Below are 23,837 nucleotides of genomic sequence, written 5' to 3' on the forward strand. Positions count from 1 at the left end.
CTTGAGACCAGGAACCGGCGCCTTCGGAGAAAGAAGGAGGAAGAATGGGAGAGAGTGAACCGATCGGTTGGTCGCGAGCCTCGGTCGAGAGTAAAGTGTGTCGAGGTCTTTTCACGGACAGTCGTTTCGTGGTCCGTCCCGTGTAACCGTGATTGCTTCCTTTTACTGATCTTTTCTTTCTTTTCTTTTTTTACTGCCGGTGTCGTGCCCTCTCCCCGCCACAATTGTCACTCTCATTCTCTTTCTCTCTCTTTCTCTCCCTCTTTCTGTTTCTCTCACCGCTTTCGACGCATCATGCATAACTCGCCGGCAGTACTCTCCGTGACAATTCTTAGCTAAAATAGTTCGGCCGTGTCTCTCGTTCGGCCCTGGGTGTCACAGATGCCATCCGCGACGTTGTAAACAAACAAACGCCGGGGGATGCTCCGCGAGATAAGTTTTTCCCTCTTCCTTTCGAACGAAGATGTCTTCATCAACGGCCTTGAGTAAGTGAGAATTTTTCTTTTTCTAATCTTGTCGATCTGAAGAAATTTTTAAAAAGGGTGTGAAAATGCAAATGTCGACGATGATCAATGGACCATCATGAGGTGACCGGTTCCGCTCGGACAAATTAACGATAGAACGTCACGCAACAGTGACGGCGGATATTATATGTTCAAGTATGATTGCTGGCGCGGTATAGATTTCAAAAGTGAAAATGGAGTTCGTGAATCGACGTATCGATGCGTCGATGGTAAGAAAGCGATTTATTTGCATATCTCCTCAATAGCACGCGTCTTCTAAAGGATCACTTTTTAAGTCTCATCCGTTACTTTCGATCCAGCGAAAAGAAGACGCGCGTAAATAAAGCACTTATTATTTCTTTATGAAATACTGATTAAAATTTTTAATATATACACTATCTTTCACATATAGTCAACATCATATAGTCAATTCTCAAAAACCTTTGAGAATTGATGAAAAGAAAAATTTCTAAGAAATGTATCCAACAAATATCAATTAATAATCGTGCGTTTGATTAATGTGTATCATAGAAGTGAAGCAATAAAAACAAATCATTTTTAAAATATATAGAAAATATTCCCACGAATTGACACGATAATTGTATGCCAAAGATGGCATAATATTAATTTTATTGTCATTTTCACTTTATGATTCATAATTTACATATAAGCCAAATTTATCTTTTTATAGTATATCTTTGTGCACCCTTGCCTATTAAAAAATTATCATCTATACAAATCTTAATATACTAATTTTATTTTTACACAAAGTAAAAAACTTTTCTAATTATGATTCTAATAATAATCCACTTTATATGACGAAATATTATAAAATATTAATATTAAAAATAAAATTTGAAATCTGCAATTATACGGGTATATTTACAAAAACAGATACGAAACTCTAATCTTTTCTAAAATATTGGTAACAGATGTTTGCGCAATTAATTTCAATATTTCGATATAGTATTTTGGCAAAACAATAACGATGCAGCGAATCATCTTAGTGGCGTATTTGCCAAATTAAATTTGGAAAGAAATTGTTCCAATAAATGAAAAAAATATTTTAGTTGTATTTTAAAAATAATTGTGCTCAATTAAAATGTACAAATCTTATTTCTAAATTATAATACAGAAATACTGGCTCATGAAGTATTATATTGGGTTTTAAAAAGTATCCGCGGTACTTTGTCACTAGATATATGACCATCAACACACATCTAGTGACAAAAAACCGTGGATACTTTTTAGATGACCCAATACATTTAACATGGCTAAATTAAAATTTTGGAATCAAACAGCTTCTGGAATATATATATGAATCAATCTTTCGAAAGTGTTCGTCGATCATTTGGAAATAATTGAACAATGTATCCTGATTTGTTTCTTTAATTTACTGTCAACATCTCATCTATTACATTCTTGAAAGAAAATGAATTATAAAATATTTACATCTCAAATTGAATTTGTATAATTTTTTACAAATATCGTTTCGAAATTTATTTATTTTATTTTGACAAAACTGTTGCATTATCTTAGAACGCGAATTATCTAGGACAATTATCGCGAAATTTTTCATTACTTTACGATTCCATTATGTGCAATGTTTTCATAATTTTTTTTTGTCGATTTAAATAAATTTACTTGGCTGGGATATTTTTCGCAATAAGTTATTTATACATTTAAAGATGCTTATTATTAATATCATTATTAACCCTCAGTACACACAAGAGGTTAGCATAATCCCACCTGATTTTCATAGTTCAGGCATGCGAACACGCTTTGAGCAGTGCTGAAACTGGGGATCGATTCTGTATCTTCAAACGAGGTGAAAATTACAAAAGCAAATTTACTAGGTGTTGACCAATGAAATAATCAGTATTCTAGTAAATTCGCTCACTTTTATAATTTTCAAGATACAGAATCGATCCCCTGGAGAGGAAAAAACTTAAGTTTCATCTCTACAATTGCTCGGCGACCTTCTAATACGCCATTAGCTACGTAATTGTACTGTGTAAAGTATGTGTTGGGATTACCCTAATCCCTTGTGGATACAACGTCAAAAAATCCAGGCTTACTGCAAAGTTGAAATGTAAGTAGAAATGATTGGATTATTTATGATTTTAATCATGAATGCACATCATAAAAAAATGATTTAAGTTAATTTTGTGTTCTTAATATCAGAAAAAGAGATTCTTCTTTTTCTTCCTCCCGCGACAAATGCGGTAAATACTAAATATAATAGTAAATTGTTAATATTTATCATTAGAAGAACATTAGAATCACTTTTTATATACTGAAAAATATATTTAAAAATTTATATGAATATTATTAGTTTCAATCGTAAGTTTCAATCATATTGACTCTTTTTTACTTATTTGATTTAAACAAATTTATTTTACTCGTTAACATATAATTGTAATTAGAAATCGATGGCCAATACGCAGAGTTGTGTGATGTACGATTCTGCATGCGAATAATCAAATTTTTAAATAATTATAATTGGTTGCAAGTTTCATAATAAGTATAATTATTTGTATTAAAAAATTTTTTGTACTTACAATTATTTGTACTTAAAAATTCCATCGAGTAATTATGGTTATCCTCAAATTTATTTTATTTGGAATTAAATTTTCGTAACATGTATGGCTTTATTTCATTTTGTTTCAATAAAACGAACGCGCGTCTCGCGGGAGTCGCGGGTCGAAGGTGGCCTCAATTACGGCCACCGTTCGTAAATTCCCCGCACTTCGTGCACGGTCCGATTCTCACTTTCTCGGATTAGCCGGAGTTTGCCGTCGTCGCCGATTGTCTAACGATACTAAGATCCTGGTGACCTACTGACAGAACGAAGTCTCGCACGGCATCAGTTTTCTCACTAATATTTCACAAAATAATTGCCATTTGGGACATGATTACTTAGCTCTTATCCATCTATGGATCATTATCGGGATTCAGATTCCCAGTACCGAATCGACACGTCAATTTTTAGTCTAATAATAGTAGTGCGATTCTTCACACAACTCATTAGTATGCGACACAGATTCGCAAATTTATGAAAACATTAACGAGAATTGCACCTAACCGGTCATACAAAAGTTCCATTGTTTCCCGTCGTTGCAAACCTCAATTAATCCCAATCTAGGTGATCGTTAATTAAACCTAATTTTTTTATATTAAATGTATGTGCATAATTTTTACATGAATAATTTTAACAATTCTAATTTAAAAGAAAAATAGATGTGTTTAATACTCCTTATTTTTATAGCTATCTTGGATTGCGATGTTAGAAGCGAAGAGAATATATACAGGAAATTATATGAAAATGTAAAAGTAATTTTTAATAAAACGACATTTGCAATCGACAAAATATTTATAAAATGTACCGAAAACTTTCAATAATCAATAAATAACTTTAACATATATGAAATTGAATTATTTATGTCTGACCAGAAAACGAAACGACCTATATAACGAGCTATACAAATGTCGAATCGAGATTAATATGAATTTATTCTATTTCAAGATAAAAGAAGAGTTTTCAGTAGGTATATTTTACAAATGTATTTTTTCAATGTAAATATTGTATTATTGAAAAATATTTTTATTTTAATATACAATATTTCTTGCAAGAATTTTAATTATATATTTTCTTGCCTGATGCCATCAATTTGAAGATCTGTGATGAGTGATCAGCATGCTTTACAATTGAAATTAGTGTCTAAGACAAATTGTACATTTTGCATTCAAAATAGATAATTAAATATGATTATTTAACTGCTTTTTTTTGTGTACGCATAATTGTCTTCATATATATCTCACAAGAATTACAAAACATTTCTGAAAAGAAAAATTGCGTTTTTTTTGGAGAGGAAGTGGATAGTCTCTGATCAAGGCTCGTAAATTGTCACGTCACGAACATGAACTCATCATTTGGAAATTTAAATTTCGTTGGCATACATCGCGGACATGTTCTCCTTTTTTCTTTCTTATGCCATATGATGTCGCAAATAAAATTGTGGGATTCGTATAATATATGTATCGCGTACGCATACAACTTTCAGCATATCTGGGTTACTATGCGTAAATATATATATTCTATACTTAACGCGAAATATATGTAAATATGTATCACAAATGCCGTACAACACAAAAAGATTCTTCGAAAGGAGTTGGGTTTTTCCTCATCACGCAAAATTCAGCCGAGATATAAGATCTAAAAGTAGCGGAATAATACATTTATGAAATAATTTAGACATTCATGAGATCCTGCTTGACTTTCTTGATCAAATAAAAGATGATTTTTCTGCAGCGAACATATGAGAGATGATCGCTTGTACCGCATGTATTCAATTATATTGTATAATAGCGTTGTCTCCATAATTGCTCAGATAAAATTCCTTTAGTCTACTTGCAATGAAATTATATATTGTTGTATGATGCTATTCAAAAAATTTAAGATGACTGATTTAAAAAAAAAAAGTATTCTTTTATTACATGTTGTAGTCTGTACGAAACAAATAAATATTCATCTTTCAACTTTTTTTTTAACTATCGGAAGTGTCCGAAAAGTCGTGTGGACCATTACGCTGATCACCCTAATACAATTGATTATAAAATATGTCTATATGTATTTTTCTACTTTCTGTCAAATTGCAAAGTCAAAAAATTGTGCTCCTAATATGAGATGCCCTGAGAAATAGATAGTAAAACGCAAAGTATATCAGTATTGCAACTAAAAAACTTTATTTAATGTTTCTTAAACAAACACAGCCAGGGTGCACGAAAAATGAGTATGCGATACATTATACCCAGAACTCGTCTTCAAGTTGAAATCAAGCATCGCAGAAATAGGCACTCGATTCATTCTGGTTGTCCATTTTTATTATTGTATAATAACATTTATACTTTAGCAATGATTTTCACTATGACATGAGAGCATGGGTTATTTCATATTAGAAATACCCTGAGTATTTCATTACGATTTCCACGCCTTACGATTTTGTGATCATCAAATCTAACTTCTGTAATTAAGCGATTCAACATATCCCGTATTTTTCTATTAGTACAACCTTACTTTATCATTACATGAAGAATTTATTGCCAAATATTTATTTATTAAATAATAAAAAATGTTTAAAGGCTCATCTCAATGAAACTTGAAGATATCCAAGTTCTAAAATCTTTTTTACTTTAATTACAGGCATGATCTAATAATGAATATCCTACTAAACAATTTTCAATCCAAGAGCAATAAATTCATGATGGAACCAATAAATAGCGTCAATTAGATTAGTAGAAATGCCGCTGTCTCATATTAGACGCCTAACTTATAATAGGAGGCTTTCCTCTAATACTATAGAATATAATAGTAGAGTAATGATAAGTAGAGTAATGAACAAATATAAATAGAACACAAAAATATAATAAATACTTTATACAATTCTTAAAAATAAATTGTAGAAATATTTCTTCTAGCAAAATTAACATAATAATATCCCGGATAACACACAATATTTATAAAATATTTACAAAACATTTATAAATATTTATAAGGCTTATTTTAAATATTTTATAAATATTTTTGTGGTCTTAGATTGCATAGATCATAAACATTTATTATAAATATTATAAAATATTTATTATAAGTCTTGTAGTAAATGCTATGAAAATATACTTAATAAGACATATTTCAAATAAAAAATACTTAACAGAAATATTTAATTGTAATTTAGCATAAATATTACAGTAAATATTTAGTCTATCTTTTAATAATATTTCGAGCAAAGCTTTATAAAATATGTATAAAATATTTACATAACATTTCAAAAATAGAATAATAATAAATATTTATCATAAATATTCTGTGCTGTGAGATATTTAATTATCACATATATTTTGTTCATTTATCTTGAAATTTACAGTTAAAATTTTTTTTTAATTTCTTTAAAATTATTTTTATGTTATCTATTCATTTACTTCTGAATTGTGTTATTTCAATAATAAGAAATATTAAATATCAATTTAACACAAAATATTCAAACACAATCACATTATGTTCAATTAATTCTCGGGTATGTTAAAAATTCAACACAAAAATTTTAGCAAGGTTCGATTTTAACACAAATGCCATTTTGATTTTTACTGTGATGTATGATCGGTCGAAGAGACGCGATGCAACTTCGACCCGCATGCCGCGAGATAAACAATCCTGATGTATGTAATCGGAGCGTCCTTGTAACACTTATAGCTGAAAATAAAAGGAGATTGATCCCAATATTATGCAATATTAAGTTCAAAAAATTTTCCTCATGTTGCAGAAACGCGGGAACCGTTTCTTTCTCTCTCTCTCTCTCTCTCTCTCTCTCTCTCTCTCTCTCTCTCTCTCTCTCTGTCTTTTTCTCACATAAAGCAATTCATAATGAATATTTTATTTTGAAAATTATTTTGAATGCTAATAGAATCATGACCATGATTCTAAACAAGATACATTATTTCGCATAAAGAACTATATCATCAATTATAGTAACTAACAGTATAATATCTTTTATCTAAAAATAAAATGGATTATCTTGGCACATTATTACTAATACTTTGAGATGGAAAGGTCAAATTCGAAAAATAATATCGAAAGTTAACACTGCTCTCTATCAACTAAAGTTGTGCAAACATCTATTTTTTCCTCTCTTCTTCGCTCCATTCGAGACTTGTCTTTATTCTAATTTTTCCATTGTTCGATTATACTGTAGTAGTTGGTTAATACAAACTGATATAACACAAGAATTAAATCAGAATCTTCCAACCAGGGCGTGCGTTTTACGTTATGCATTAAATCCTTTCTTCCTCCGATTAGATTTCTGACTTACAGAAATGGATCACGATATTATAGGATAGTATTGTGATCTGTTTTTTCAGGTCAGAAACCTAATTGAGCAGGATTAAGCATTTTGCCGCTCCTAGGCACCAACCAGGACTTGGACATGTATTTGAAATACTTTTATTTGAAAAACAGTATTAGTGAGACAATTATATTTTGTATTTTATGTTTGTTCAGAGTACATGAAAATATTTTGTATTTTGTATTTCATGGAAGCATATAAAAGTATTTTGTATTTTAAATACTAACATTGATAATCAACTTTATTATTTGAATTACATGGTACAAAAAAACTTTCAATCTTTCGATTTTAAATACAAAATACGTAATACTTTTATGTGATCCGCTAAAATAAAAAAATACAAAATACGCTTGTATTGCAAATTGTTTTAAATAAAAGTATTTCAAATACATGTCCAGCCCTGGCACCAACTAGTCATCCCCAGATGGTTTCATTAATTTATAAATTTGGTAAAAGGGAAATTGGATAAAAAAATTATATCCCCGCATTAGCTGGTAAAAACATTCAATAATCTTTAATAAGTAATATAAATATAATATATTTTTAATTGTATATTTAAAATATCGTTTCTGGTAAAATATGCTCGGTGTAACTCGATGTAAAAACGTTAAATTAAAAAATTAATAATTTATGTCAAATGTGTGAAAATTTTCTATCTTGAAAAGTTTATCGCTCTCTCAAATTTGTCGCCCTAGACAAGTGTTGTTTGCCTATATTATAATGGGGGAGGGGGGGAGAGGGATTTCATAACGTAAAAGGCACACCGTGCCCAAGTTTGAAGTGCCTGAATTAAATCTTTGATAGCATACTTGAGATAGACTATGAATACTTGTGTACGCTTGATTTTTCAAGTTAGATGGATGAATATACCATTCCTTATTATGAAAGACTTATACTAGATGACTTAAGGTCAGGTCCAGATGCATTTATTTTGTAAGCTGTTTAATATTCTTTGTTCTATACATTTCGAACTACCTCAAATATATTTAAAAGATTCGAACTTAGGCGAGATAAGATTCAGCGAGATACGAGTACACAGGATAATGCATCGATCTTATCTTTGTGCCATATAGAGTTCTATAAAAGATCATTTATATGTTCACTAAGATTTGGAATAATTTCTCTAAGTATTCGAACTGCTTCCTAGACGCTTTCAAACACATATTTCACGATTACTTAACAGCATTTCTTAATTTGATTCTTAACAGATTTCTTAAGTTGACTCCATTTCATATTGTGAAACACATTAATTTATTATTCAATACGTTAAAAAGCATTTTTTTCTAATTTATACACACATTTACGAAATACATATACCTCGCGTATTTTATTTATTTCTTTATTCCTCTCTATATAATTTTATTTATTATTAACTTTTACCGTTATATTTTTTGCTTCATATTTACTTAATGTAATTTACATTAGTTCTTGAGGAACTTGAAGAGACATGATGCTATATAATAAAAAACGATTCTATTCTATTCTTTCTCTTTCTCTCTTTCTCTCCGCTTCTCTCTCTCTTTCCATAGGCGAATAGAGATGGAGCAACAAAATTCTAGAATTTTGTTGAGTTCAGTCTTGCATTTCTCTTTTGATTTTCTAATCATCAGTGGAATGAGTGAAAGTAAACGTTACGGAACGTCATCAATTTCGCGGTAAAGTGAAAAATTCGACGTTCAGAGAATTCGAGGAACAGTGCGTGACAAGTGGGTTGCTCAAGAGAGTGATCACATTTAGTAGAATGTTTATTCTGCATTGTTGAAAGTTTTTTCGCAAATATTATTCCTTTAGATTTAAAATTGTAATCGAATCAGTGTAAAGCGCTTACTAATTGTAAATGTTGACTTTTGCTGAACGTGATTATAAATGTTCTCACCGTCCCTAACTCTGGCCGATATTCATAGTCGATTTTTTTATATTTAAAACATTTTATATTTATGATGTTTTAGTAGTCTTGAGATGTCATGAAACAATCAGAGAGCCCTTTATTGGCATCTTTTAAGACATTATTTATAAGACGGTCTTGAAAGAAAAGCGGACTATGAATACCGACTTCCGAGTCATCAAGAAACAAGCTATCGTCTTTACTGCGGCCGTATTTCTCTTCAATATATCCAGGCAGCATGAATCAGTGAACGGAAGAAGAAAGGCACACTTTCACGTCGAGTGACTTTCACCGTCGATAAGAGAAGGCCGCCGCTCTGAAACTAGTTTGGAAAAATCTTAATACTTCTATGCGTCCGGTCGGGACATGTAATTTTATAATTTTTTTTTTATTTTTTTATACATGAAGCATCACAATATACTACCACTCTCGATCTCGTTTTCTCAAAGCCCTCGAGGATCAAAGAAAACGTGTATTTACAATGCGTGTTTACAATCATCTTTAAAAACATTCTTCTTTTATAATTGGGTCACATGTTTGTGATCCCAAGATTTGTATTTCTTCGAGCCTCTAATAGCAAGTCAACTACTTTTTTGGCCGCTACTGTAATTATATTGTTGCGCCGCGCGCTAGAATGTCAAAATGACATCATTTGACGTTAAAATGACGACAAAATGACGTAGCTTGCTACCAGGAAAGGTGTGAAGTGGAGGGACTGAGTGGACGTTCACTCAGCTCCTCCTGCCCACCATTTTGACATCAGTTTGCTACGAGGATTAAAATTAACAATAGGAAATCGCTCATAGCGATTAGAATTAGAAGTTCTTTATGAGCTCTTAAATCAATGTTCTTTTGATTTTAGCTCCATCCCTTATTTCCAAAATAACCTCAAAACTAATTTATACTCAAGAACAGGTAAGTCATTAAAAATAGCACTACATTTAAATTTCATTAATGAATATGATTTTGGTATAAATCCGATACAAAAATAAATCCCCAATTTTTAAGCTGTAACTTCTTAGCAGAAAAACCAATCTTGCACTTTCTACGCAGGAGAGAACTAAAATAGAAAAGAAGAAAACTACTCCGCGACTAAAGCTCTATATTATTAAAGTAGCGCATTTCTTTTATCTACCGACAGCCTTCCTATTGGCGATTTCACCGCCATCTTGGACCTAGTTGGCTGCAGTTCAATAAGCGCTTCGTATTTATTGATACATATTGGTACATATTGTGAGGGGGGGGGGGGGGATACATGGTAAGGTTAGTAGGTCCAATATGACGGACTAAATGAAGCGCTATTTTAGTAATATAGAGCTTTACTCCGCGACTATTTCTCTCTCTTTCTATCAAGTTCTTCTTCAGCTCCTCTCGTACGAATGCTCCATTTATCTTTAAGTCCATGAGTCCCCGTACTGTCTGCGTCGGATAATGAGATACGTCACTCTAATTATAGCATTGAAAGTATGCGTATTCATTTATATAGCGCATTTATATTTTTATTATTTTATGTAAAAAAAATATCATGAATTTAATAACAATGAATAATAAAAATAATTATTTTAAGAAATAATTATTTTTTAGGGACTCCTTTAATTCATAAAATAAAATATAGATTCACGAAGCATTAGGAGTCAGCGACTGATTTGCGCAATTATAAACCAATGATAAAAATATATATAAATAAAATTTAATTCCTTCTGGACGTTTCGGCTTCAAACAGAATTGTTTATTGTTCTTGATTTGACCGTCATGTACTCTATAATTTCGTAATCAATATACTTAACAGTCGCATTTTGAACATCTTATGATACCTGACAAATTCTTTGTCGACCAACTTTTTAAATTTAATGTTTGACTATGATGCAATATTCATTGTATTCTTTATATTTTTCATATTATTAATTGACAAATTATTGTTAAGTGCGGATTGCTTGATTCTATGGAGATGAGCAATTTTTTAAGATCACAAATTCCATCCAGTTTCTAATACAAGAAAAATACTTCTTTTGATTTAGCGTTGAGATCAATCCATCACCACTCAGCTGTAAAACTGCAGTGTCACAATATTGATTAATATTGAGGATGTCGTGTCTCACTGCATGGTCTCCATACAGTCTGCATTTGGAAAAAACATGAAATGTATTTTGCAATTCACTAAACAACGATATAATTGTTCCATGTAATTACGTGTTAATATTACATCGGTAATTATACCCGGTAAAAAATTTTTCATGATGAATATATATAAATATATATAAACATACATAATCACGCAATATTCATAAATATAATTATAATATAATTATATATAATATAATATAATTATATAAAATATGTCCATACATGTTCATACATCCTTCTTTCTTTTGTAAAATTACTTTTTAGTGTAATAGAAATAATAATAGTAACGTGAAAACATTAAAAATAATTAGAAAAGTAATTTTCGCACTATTTTAGAAAAAAATTAAGTTTGAAGAAATGTATAAAAATTACTTACGTATAATTATATATAAAATTATGCATAATTATGTATGAGCAATTTTTTTACATTTTTCTAAACTTGTTTTTTTTCTAAAACAATGCAAAAATTATCCCTTTAATTATTTTTTATGTGAAAAATTTTTTACCAAGATTTATATATGTATATGCTAAAGATGGCTCAAAACGAAGCCAAAACATCCAGAAGGAATTAAATTTTATTTATATATATTGTATTTTTATCATTGATTTATAGTTGCGTATTAGTACTAGCGCTGACTCCTAATACCTCGTGAATCTGTGTCTTGTTCCATGAATTTAATAATGTATTATTGAAATATTTATGTTAATAATCGTAAATTTTTATTAATTGTTGATAATGTCATCATTCTTTAATTATCCCCGAGTCTTCAAGGCTCCATTGATAGTCATAAAAATTTGCTCAGGATTGACCGTCAATAGTATTTTGTCAGAGGTAATATTAAACTATAGAGTACAAATATTTTGATCTATTTTTACAATAAATTTGTTATACTGATAAACAGAAATAGTTTCTTTATACAATAAAACTGTCATTGCATATTCATAAAAAATTTTGTTGTTTTTAAAGGCATAAAGTGGAAGCGCCTTCACACCGATCATCTTGCTGTCTCTGAGCGTGCAAAATTATAGCCCTGTCATTCATAATCTTTAAATTTTTTTCATTTGAAAACTATCATAGCTTCGACATTTTCGTATTCGACTTTTCGTCTTGAAATGTTCCAAAGAATCTGTCTTTAAAATATTTATCATCAATGGGACCTATATAACAAGGTGACATAGTAAAATGTCTATTTAATTATATATATATATATAAAATTTATATCTTTAAATTAATAATATTAATTATGTAATCTTATAAAATAATAAGATAATCATCTGAATGTTGTTATATATTATAAGCTTAAATGTTAATGCGATATGAAGTCGAAATTATTGATTGATCGTTCGTTTCTTTAGTTTGCTTTTTTTTGTCTCTTACTCTCCTCTTTGGGAGCATTTCCTTTATTATTAAACTCCATTTGTATTTTGAAATAATAAACTTGTTTAAAACTAACAAGGGCTATAGTAAAATCTTATTATAAAATAATAATATATTGTTAATTATATTATTGATTATAAACATAATTTACATAATAATTTACGTAATATCCATGTTTCAGATCTGTGCATAATATGGAGTCTATTTGCTAGTTCTATCTCGTACACCGAAGAAGTCGTGCATTACCGCACTTATCGTAAGTAACTTTCGTTTCGACAAAAGTATCCTTGTTGACGTAAATATTTATATTATATCTACGGCAAAAATGTGACAATTCGGTGAGGATAAATCATTTTGACTCGCGCCATCATCGTTGCTGCATCTTAACTTATAAAAATAAAGATCAATTCATAAATCGAGTATAAGGAGAAAATAAAAGAAGCATAAATGAAAATTCTAAGAAACATAAATTGAAACAACGGAATGTTAAAATAGATGTTTATACTCCTTAAAATGCTTCTTTTACGTTCTGTTTTTCCATTGACACTTTTTCAAAGTCTCGTTTATGCTTTTGTCCCTATTCTTATATCCGATTTGTGCTTCAATCTTTATATATTATATTATATATTTTTGCCAAGGTATTCAAATCTATCTAATACATTTCAAAATATTCATGATTAAAATTAGCATAAATGAAAAAAAGTTGTCAAAATTACAGTTAATTGCAATAACATAGTGCAATAAATTTTTATCAATTTGTTTCTTAACAATTCAATTTGTTTCTTAACAAATAATGTTCTTTATAAATTTTTTATCTCGCTTTTTACACTGAAATACTTTCCAAAAAGTTCCATCATATTTTATTAAAATCCTGAGATCATGTAACTTTCGATATATTTTATTCGTTGGTTGCTACCCGTTATTAACAAAATAATTATCAGGAAAATACCGATCAGAGAACTCCGTTTCGATGACCTTGACATATATATATTGTCCTGTATAACCCTGAGTAATCTTCAACCTAATCAGTTTAGCCGTCGCTCGTTACTCATTAAAAAATTAAAAACAAAAAAGTTTAGGAAATAACGTCACAGTATAAGTATATAAAAGTATGGACACTGAACTTTTTATGTGGTCTCCAATTTTTAGTGCGCATACGCCGATTTCTAACCAGGAATATGGCTGCCTTCAAAAAGTTGAAATTGCAGGTTAGGTTAGGTTAAGTTAGTTGGATCTCCTTCCCATAAAATATAATTAACCCTTTCGCCTGATATCGTGTGAGATTCGTGGTAAGGAAATCGAGCCAAACTTGAGTATCACAGGTGAGAACCGTAGTAGGTTCGTACAAAGCTTAATTTTTTTTTAATTTATAAGAGAAGAGTAAAGTAAAGGGTTAATAAAATTAAATTTTACTAAAAAATTAAATCAAATTTTTTCGAAGACGTTATTGTGTAGACTGTTATATTTGTATACGCTAAAGTATTCTCGTAATAAGTATGCATGTGCGTGGGTGTGTGTACGTATATTATTACAACTTCACATTTAATTTTCATGCAATATATTATTTTTTCATAATTATTCAATTTTCATATAATATTTAATCAATCATTATTTTTAATTTACTTATTACTGTTTAATATTATTATTATTATTAATGTAAATATTATCTTTATAATGAGTTCGTTAACATTATATTATTATATAATTCTTAAATTAAATATACTCGCTGTAAACAATTTTCACGACCGAATTATGTCTTTTTTTTTTTAGAAAAATCATTCTATAGCTTTATTAAAACTCAAACAAATTTATAAATCCTTTCCAATCCACAACATGGCGGCGAGTTATGTGACCTGGGATCCATTACATCAAAGATGCCGACGCTCAATGTTCATACTGTATGTACTTATACTGAGACTCTGCGTTGACAGTAGCGACACAGAATCAGACGGCGGTCTGGCGAAACCGGTAACCACACACTTAAGCACGAGCTTATATCCTTGTGCTCACCTTCACAAGAGTGAATGAAACAGCGAGCTTCTTCTCACTCTAGTCACTTGTTTCAAGCGACTGAAGCGATCGAAAATGCTTTCTTGGCAATCTCGGCCGCTCGAAGGCCCTTGACCAATAAGGGACGAGGGGCATTCTAAATAATATATATATAAGTTTTAATAAATTGTAGTAATAATATACCTCTCCCAATCCAAAACGGTATAAATTATGTTATGTTAAATCATAAAACGCAATAGTTTACGAGATATTTAACTGTTTACAATTTTTCATGCACGTTATAAGTATACCTTCTTTATAAACTTGAGTAGCAAGAATAGTTCAGTAGAAGTAGAATTTTATCGAAAAAAAATTATAAACCAGCATTTCTCTTCACGAAAATCTTCGAAAGGCCATCAGAAAAAAAAATGCGTATCTTTGAGACTCGAGACTTGTGAAGAAAATATGCAAAAAAAATCGAATAGCATGGTTTTCGCATATTTTCTTATAATTTTTTTAAATTATAAGTAAAATTCTACTTCTATTGAACTATTTTTGCTACTCGAATTCATAAAAGAGATATATAACAGGCATGAAAAATTATAAACAATTAAATGTCTCGTAAACTGATGCGTTTTAACATGATTTATACTATTCTGAATTAAAATGGAAGGTGTACACTATTACAATTTATTAAAATTTATGTATTATTTAGAATGATCCTCGTCTCTTATCGATGTCATGGGCCGCTGAGCGGCCGAGAAGGCATTTTGGTCACTTGAAACAAACTACTAATGTGAAAAAACTCGCTGTCTCGTTCACTCTCTGGATACTGATGGCGAGAATACGTACATGGGCTCGTGCTTGAATGTATGACTACCGGTTTCGCCAGACCGTCGTCTGATTCTGTATCGCTACCGTCAAAGTTCTTGGTTGAGTAATCAAGAGTTTTAAGAATTAAAAAATCTTGTAACATAATAAATATAATCAACGAATAAGAATTCCACAGTTCTAAAAACTTCGCGGAAATACATTGCTTATATCGATAAAGATAATGATTATGAGGATCAAAAATTGCAAAATGTTTCTACTTTGCTGTTTGAAATTTTTTCACGATTTTTTTTTCTTATTACAACGATTCGACTTTTAATTCACACGAGATAAAAATCGTGCAGCGTACGGATACAGAAACTTGTACGTCTCGCCGATGAGAGGATGGCAATTCTGGGATGCCTCTCCTGGACCGAGCAGATCAGATAAGCCGTATACTCGCAGGGACACGCAAAGTCCATATACGCACCTGATGAAAATAGAGCACGAGCATAGTGATCCTCTGGCAACCATCAGCGAGACTCTAGGCGCCTTGAATACCGTGGGCAATTACATCGTTAATATGACGAGAGGCGTCGAAATCTCGAATTATCCGCCGAAGGAATTGCCCTCAGCATTGTACACCATCTCCAAAAATATTTTGGGTAATATGGAAAAAATTAATATGTTAATTAGTTAGTAACATAGGTAGTACATTAAATTACTAAATTAATAAATTAATATATAATTATAAATTAATAAGAAATGGACAGTTGCTTTTTAAAAGTAACTTACAATTACTCGTTACCGAGAAAAAGTAATAATTGTTACCGTTATTAGTTACCGATTTTTAAAAATAACTCGTTATCGTTACTTGAGAAAGTAACTTTTCATTACTTTTCCGTTACTTTTTTAAAATCGACGACCGCCAATTACAACGGACCTAGGAGCTTTCTAGTCTTAAGCGCTATGAGTGGCTTGTGTCTAATCGTATTGTATCCAATCGTATGAAGTAACGATAAAAGTAACTGTAAAATTCGTTACCGTTACTAAATAAATGTAACTTCGTTACCATTATAGTTACCAAAGAAAAAAAAGTAATGCAATTATCAGTAAAGTATCAAAAAAGTAACTTGTAAGGGACTCCGCACAATAAAAGGAACAGGGAATAGAAAACAGTGAATAAGAATTTCAATCTATCAGAAATCATGTATTGTGAAATACATAGTTTCTGATAGGTTAAAATTCTTATTCTCTGTTCTCTGTTCTCTGTTCTTTTTATTGTGCGGAGCCCCTATCTTTGTCGTTACAAGCAGAGAGAAGCCTGAGAGAGGACATGACGGCCCAAAACCTGTAACCGCAAAATGCTGCTGCGTACTACTGCCCTCTGAGGAAGTGGATGTTAATTACACAAGAATATCCACCTTTTTGCAGTGCTGATGGAAATAAATTGCTGAAATCGTTGAAATCTTTATTAATTTGATATATTTTAGTTATTTTAGTAATTGTAACTATCTATTTCCATCAGGAGCATCACAAAAAGATGAATATTGTTCTCTCTCAGGTTTTTCTCTGGTTACAAGTAACGAGTTACTTCCATTTCTTATAAATTAATATATTAAATTATTAAATTAATATATCTTATTCATTATATCGATCAGTTTCCTGATAACAAAGTTTCAGCTATGACTGCGCAGTATTTATAGCTAATACAATACTGTCTATTCCATATGCGCAATTATAGCTGAATACAGAAAAGAATAAAGATAGGACCCAGTGAGAAATAACAATGAAATCAATGTTGAATCGATAGCGATTTCGACGTCGATTCCATTATCATTTTTCACTGAGGATGGAACAAAGAAAAAAGGGAGAATGGATTGTGGTTCTCTTCTCTGATTGGTTCCGCCATTTATAGCGCAGTGTATGTACATGTACAGTAGTGCGGTACAATACTAGTGTATGCAGCACCGTATGTTCCATCATCACGCTCCATGAGTACATTCCGAGTTACGCATGAAGCGCATGATCGTTTTATCCTTCTTTATTATTAGTGAACAACAAGGACAAATAATGCATCATGCATTTCATACGTAATTCGAAACGAACTCTATATCTCCTACTCATTTCAACGGTGCACTAAAAATGGCGACTTTCAGGTAAGTCCGCTCCACTCTCTCTTGATTCTCTCTGAGATGGAACTCGAATCATTCTTAACAAAGACGGCGCTCATTTCAATAGTATTACATTTCAGTGATTGTTTCAGAAATGTTGCTGATATATTTCGCAACTTTTATTATATCAAATGTTTCTCTTTTTAACGTATAAAAAGAAGAACATAAAACCCACCGCACAAGTTATAGTTTGTGATATTTAATTATCATTACATTAATTAAAACATTAGACGTTTCGGCCACAATCTGGTCATCTTCAGTAAATTCACAATATTCTTAAAACGCAGAGTTACATATAGCTGACATTAAACATCAACCGTCGTATGATATAATTATATAAACGTGTTCTTTCATATGTGAAGATGCTTCGTACAATAATGTTACACCGCCAATTGTCATACCACGAAAAGTGTAGAACGAGAATTTCCAGATTCTAATTTAATAAATTTGTGTATCATTAATATCTTCTAATCGAAATATGTAAAAATAGAATCATTACCTGTTTTACAGCAAAAAAATATAATGATGAATCTCAAGTACATCCTTTGCACAGATAAACAATTCTAATATTTTTTTACATGTACACTTCTGAACACGAATTTCTTGAATCTTTTTTCCAGGTCGCAATGTGACAGATAGTATAGCACCCTTAGTACGTGGCGTTGCATTGCCACTGAGGCAAACAATCACTTCTTCTACACAAGCGCCGGTCCAACAACAACAGTCTGTGGAAGAACTTGCAAACAGAGACAGGAGAGAGGAGTCTTCTTTATCTGTATGCACGACTGCTGACGGTGGATCCGGCAAGTGCCAAGATCTCAGCAATTGCCCGCAATTATTACTCGATTTTAACAAGCTGAGGCTCTCGTGGTGCTTCAAGAGGCTAATTGTGCCAGGAGTTTGCTGCCCAGTGGACAAAATCAGCAATCCTTCTATTCCTAAGTAAATTCTTCATTAAATTTATGTCATTTTCTGTCTGGTCATCTGTTTTATTAATTTTAGGAGAACTTTATTAACATTAAATATCTTTTTTCTCGTGTAAAAAAGACTTACAATTAGAAACTTACAAATAATTTTATCTTTTTACTCGCTGATTTTATTGAAACTCAATAGATTTGTAGAGTAAAAAAAATAATAAATACGTATTTCTTTATACTGGCAAAAAAAATACAATAAATGGGGATAGTCTCTCGCCACCTCCTTGTTGGTTATTCCTGAATCCTACAAAGAGCGAGATAAGACTGTAAGACTGTTTGAATTTATCAAGTCACCATATTGGATCCGCCATTTTTATTTCTATAATTCCAATTTTTAATTTCCTTTCAGCAATATGAAAACCTTTTGTCATATTCTTAAGATTCTAAAATAGCTGTAATATCTAAGCTTAAATGCAATGAATTAATTACTGATTTATAAATACAAGGGGTCGTTTTTACCCTTAACACTGTATTTTTGCTGATATAAAATAATACATTTTATTATTTTTTACTATTCTACAAATCTACTGACAATAAGTTTTAATAAAATCGGCGAGTAACATAAAGGTAGGGTACTTATTAGATGAATGAATATTGCAGTATCACTGGAGGTGTGTCCTCCGGGATCAACGTTGGACAATCTTCACGACCAACGATTCGACCAACGAAAACCCCTACACCACGTCCGATACCGCTTTACCCAGTGACATCCTCGACTACAAGACCTACGCATACTGTCCTGTCGCCAGTCTCGTTGGTCAACAATACGAGTGGCTTCGAAACAATAGCGACAATTGACAACAATTTTATTCAAGACGATGATGGTACTTCAGTATAATTTTTTGCATTAAAATATTCAATCGGCAGAACCGATTAAAAGAGAATTTTTATCGAATAGTTTACTTACTCTTCATATTATTATTTGTGCTTTTCGCTAAATAGATAGATAGATAGATAAAATTTGTGAAAGATCTTTTTCGAAATAAAGAATACTGATCTGTCTAGAATGCGGGATGATACATTCAGGTGGTCGCGGGCGAGTGGTCGGGGGAGAAGATGCGCCATCTGGTCGGTGGCCTTGGATGGCGGCGATCTTCCTTCATGGTTTCCGGCGAACAGAGTTCTGGTGCGGGGGATCGTTAATAGGACCACGTCACATCCTCACCGCTGCTCATTGCACGCTTGATCAGCATCAGCGACCGTAAGTAACATTCTATCAACATTTAATCTACACAAATTTTTATTCTTTTTAGTCAGAAATTAAAAAACAAATTTACAAATAGTTTACTCGGGTTTTTATCTTTTCTGAAAATTTCAAAATTTCCTTTAGTTAAAATTTTTATAAGAAATTTTTATGTTCCCTTTATATTTATGGAAAACTGATTGCTCCATATAATTCTACAGCTCCAAAATTATAAAAAAAAAACCATTTCAATTCTTAATTGAGGACAAAAATCGAGTTTTCATCTCTTTTGATAAAATTTCGATTAATTTGATTTTTTGTTACATTTGAAATTGATTATACAATGAAATTTTAATTATATTTTGCTGAGAAGATAATTTTGTTTAATGAAAAACAAATAACATTTTAATGAGAATCCAATAAAAATAAAATAAAATTTCAATAAAAAATTAACTTTGTTTAACGAAAAAGTAGGGAAATATTATAGAAATTGTGATAATTTTTTTATGAAACTATAACGAAAAAATGCAAATACTCTATAATGACAAATTAACGACATCTTGTAATGAATTTTTGATGAGATTGCAATGAAAACGCGCGGATACTTTGTAATGACAAATTAACGACATTTTATTGAAATTATAATGAATTTTCGATAAAATTGCAACGAAAAAGCTCAAATATTCTGTAATGACAAATTAATGGCACCTTGTTGAAATTGTAATGAATTTTTTATGAGGTTGCACCGAAAACGCGCGGATAATCTGTAACGACAAATTAATGATGTTTTGTTAAAATTATAATTAATTTTTAATGAAGTTGCAACAAAAAAGTGCAAGTGCTAGTATACCTGCACGTTTTCGTTGCAATCTCATCAAAAATGTATTACAATTTCAACAAAATGTCGTTAATTTGTCATTAGAGAGTATCTTCGTTTTTTTGTTGCAATTTCATCGAAAATCGTTACAATTTCAACAAGATATTTTGTTTATCATTACATAGTATTTGCGTTTTTCTTTGCAACCTCATCAAAAATTCATTACAAAATGTCGTTATTTGGTCATTCCACAGCCAAAACGCGGTACTGCCACCAGAAGGATCCATCGAAGTTCAATTTCTCCTAAGAAGAAAACTACTCAGCATACAATACAAGGTGCAACATTATGAGACTTTTCACTGATTTTATGAAATTGTTCCTTGAATACAAATTGTAGGTTCAAAGACGAACGTAAATAAGATATGCATTTTGAAAGTAGTCTTTAGTTTCTCTGTACAAAAATTCTGTACAAAAATTAACCTAAAATTTGAATTAAATTTTAATAAAATTAATAATATTGCAGTGAATTTTATATTAGTTTTGGAACTTTTTGATTTCATCCAAATTTCAATAAAATTTCATTAAAATTTTTCCATCAAGATTTGCAAAAATTTTAATTAAGTTCTAATTTAAAAAAAAATGGTTAAAATTTCAAAACGTTTAAGTGTAAATCAAAATGATTAAGTTGTATCACTCATTTTTATATCAACATTTTTACGCTAATTATTAATATGTAAAACACAGCACTTACAATCCATTCATATATTGTAATAAAATGCATTTATACGATTTTGGTACTGATAATGCTTTGCCTCAAATATACATTTTACATAAATATTAAAAAAAAATTTTTGATGGATTACAGCTTCTCTGCTCGCCAGTTTACTGTGCGTCTTGGCGATATCGATCTGGAAAACGATGATGAGCCCTCATCGCCAGCGACTTACGCGGTAAAGCAGATTCACGCGCATCGAAAATTTTTGCGCGCTAATTTTCACAACGACATCGCCGTCCTCGAACTCACCAGCCTCGTAAGAAGGTCGCCATATGTGATACCTATTTGCTTACCACGATTTCGTGGAGATTTGTTGGTCGGTACCAGACCAACTGTCGCCGGTTGGGGCAGCACTTACTATGGTAATTGAAACATCTCAGACACATTTTCATGACTATCATTAATTTAAATTCTTCACACATCAATTTCATTATCAGAGTCACTAAAATATCAAAAATTGATCAAATCAAAATTTAAATACAAATTAAAAGGTTGTAAAAACGAATCGCAAAATAGGGTATTTCTCCACTATATAAAATTTTTATTTACATTTTTATTCAAAGAAGCAAGTGTTCTTTTTGTTTAAAAAAATGTATTTTTAATAATAAAATTAAGATGCAAAGTTACAACAAAAATAATAAAATAATTAATGAATAATAATAGCGTCTTATAAATAATCATTGCAGTTCGTGCATGCCTGTATGCAGTCAAGATTTTATCTTCAGTAAATTGTTTAAGATAAAAAAATAGACAGTTTTTTAAATTTACATTTGTCATTTTCAGATTGTACGGAGAGAAATATAAAAAAATTTATTTTCCGCAAAATATTACATTTAAGGCTCTTGAGTTGTTGCTGCAGCACATATTAAATTGTAATGTCATAAACGAGAAATGACACGTTTTATATTTGATGTTTCTTGCATACCGTTGCTAAAAATAAAGAGAATTTGAATAAAACAAAATGAGATAGCTTTAACATATTTGTAAAATCGGTTCAAAGCTATCCTTAAGCGGGCCCCGAACCTAAAATCTAAATAGCTCATCTGACGATCTTCTTCAAACTCTACAACTTTTATTTACAACATTTTTTTCGAAAATGCATTATTTTCAATGTATTTTAGTGCTTCAATAAAAATGGAACATCCTGTATATCTTACAGAAATAGTTAGGAATATATTTATTTCATGAAGTCAAATTAAATTTTCAATCTTAAGTTTGATAAACTTGTTTCCGTTCTTATGTCTCCATATTCTTAATTGTAATAATTATCGTAATCGTGATGCGATATAACAGGTGGAAAAGACATCTCCGTTCTACAACAGGCGGTCCTACCTGTGTGGAAGAACGAGGATTGCGACCTGGCTTATTTTCAACCAATTACTAACAACTTTTTGTGCGCCGGCTATAAGCAAGGAGGCAAGGACGCGTGTCAAGGTGATTCGGGTGGACCGTTGATGTTGCGGATTAAGAATCGATGGACACAAATTGGTATTGTCTCGTTCGGTAATAAGTGTGGTGAACCCGGCTATCCTGGAGTATACACGCGTGTCTCCGAATATACTGACTGGATTAAAGATAATATCAAATGATAGAGCGGCAGAATCGAATATTTACACTATCGAACAAAAGTATTTGCCCATCCCGATTTTTTCATATATTTAAATTCAGTTCTAAATCTACTATTCTCTTTACATATGTAGATCCAAATTTTAAGCCACCAAACATTATTATTATTATTATTATTATTATTATTGTTGTTATTGTTATTATTACTATTAATCTAACATATGGAAAAATAGAATTATTATAAATATTTATAATAGAATTATTATAAAAATTTAACATATAGAAGAATAGAAAAGAAGATTGAAATTCACTCCTATTTATTTAATTAAAAGAGACAGAATACTTTTGGATACTATACAAACATGTATGTATGTGCTTCTGAAAAATAACGTATGTATAAATATATATGCATAAATACATTTTGATATATTCTGTTAAAAAGGATGGAACTGATATAATATATTGATATATTCCCTGTATATATAAAATTAATTTTCAACATCATATACATTTCATGTGAGAAACAGACGAATTAAAATATATTCAAAATTAGTAAAACAATATAAGTTTTTGCAATTTTACCCTTTATCCGTTATTTTCTTCTTAACAATTAATTAAAAAAAAGATAACGTAACTTTAGCGTTCACCGTATCTAAATCCACGTTATTGCAAAAACTCTCTATTTACGAATTAATATCACGTTAACTATTGCGAAATGATTTTTCTTAAGTTTTAGATTCAGGTTTTTGTCAGGAAT

General features: G+C 30.7%; 1 protein-coding gene and 1 long non-coding RNA gene across 2 annotated transcripts; one reads left to right on the forward strand and one right to left on the reverse strand.

The window, feature by feature from the left end:
- Positions 1-371: 371 nt before the first annotated feature.
- LOC105147102 (proclotting enzyme) lies at positions 372-23,524 on the forward strand. The gene is made up of 8 exons (XM_011057886.2): positions 372-485; positions 12,971-13,045; positions 15,954-16,253; positions 18,383-18,704; positions 19,340-19,563; positions 19,745-19,940; positions 21,605-21,876; positions 22,808-23,524. The coding sequence occupies exons 1-8, from the start codon at positions 464-466 to the stop codon at positions 23,101-23,103; spliced, it is 1,707 nt and encodes a 568-aa protein (XP_011056188.1). The 5' UTR covers positions 372-463; the 3' UTR covers positions 23,104-23,524.
- On the reverse strand, positions 5,233-16,152 carry LOC147907321 (uncharacterized). The gene is made up of 2 exons (XR_015547478.1): positions 16,079-16,152; positions 5,233-9,609 (listed from the first exon to the last, which is right to left on the reverse strand). It is a non-coding gene; the product is annotated as an uncharacterized LOC147907321 (long non-coding RNA).
- Positions 23,525-23,837: the final 313 nt, after the last annotated feature.

Source organism: Acromyrmex echinatior, chromosome 14, assembly GCF_024713525.1.
Source record: "Acromyrmex echinatior isolate Ae372 chromosome 14, ASM2471352v2, whole genome shotgun sequence".
Taxonomy (NCBI): domain Eukaryota; kingdom Metazoa; phylum Arthropoda; class Insecta; order Hymenoptera; family Formicidae; genus Acromyrmex; species Acromyrmex echinatior.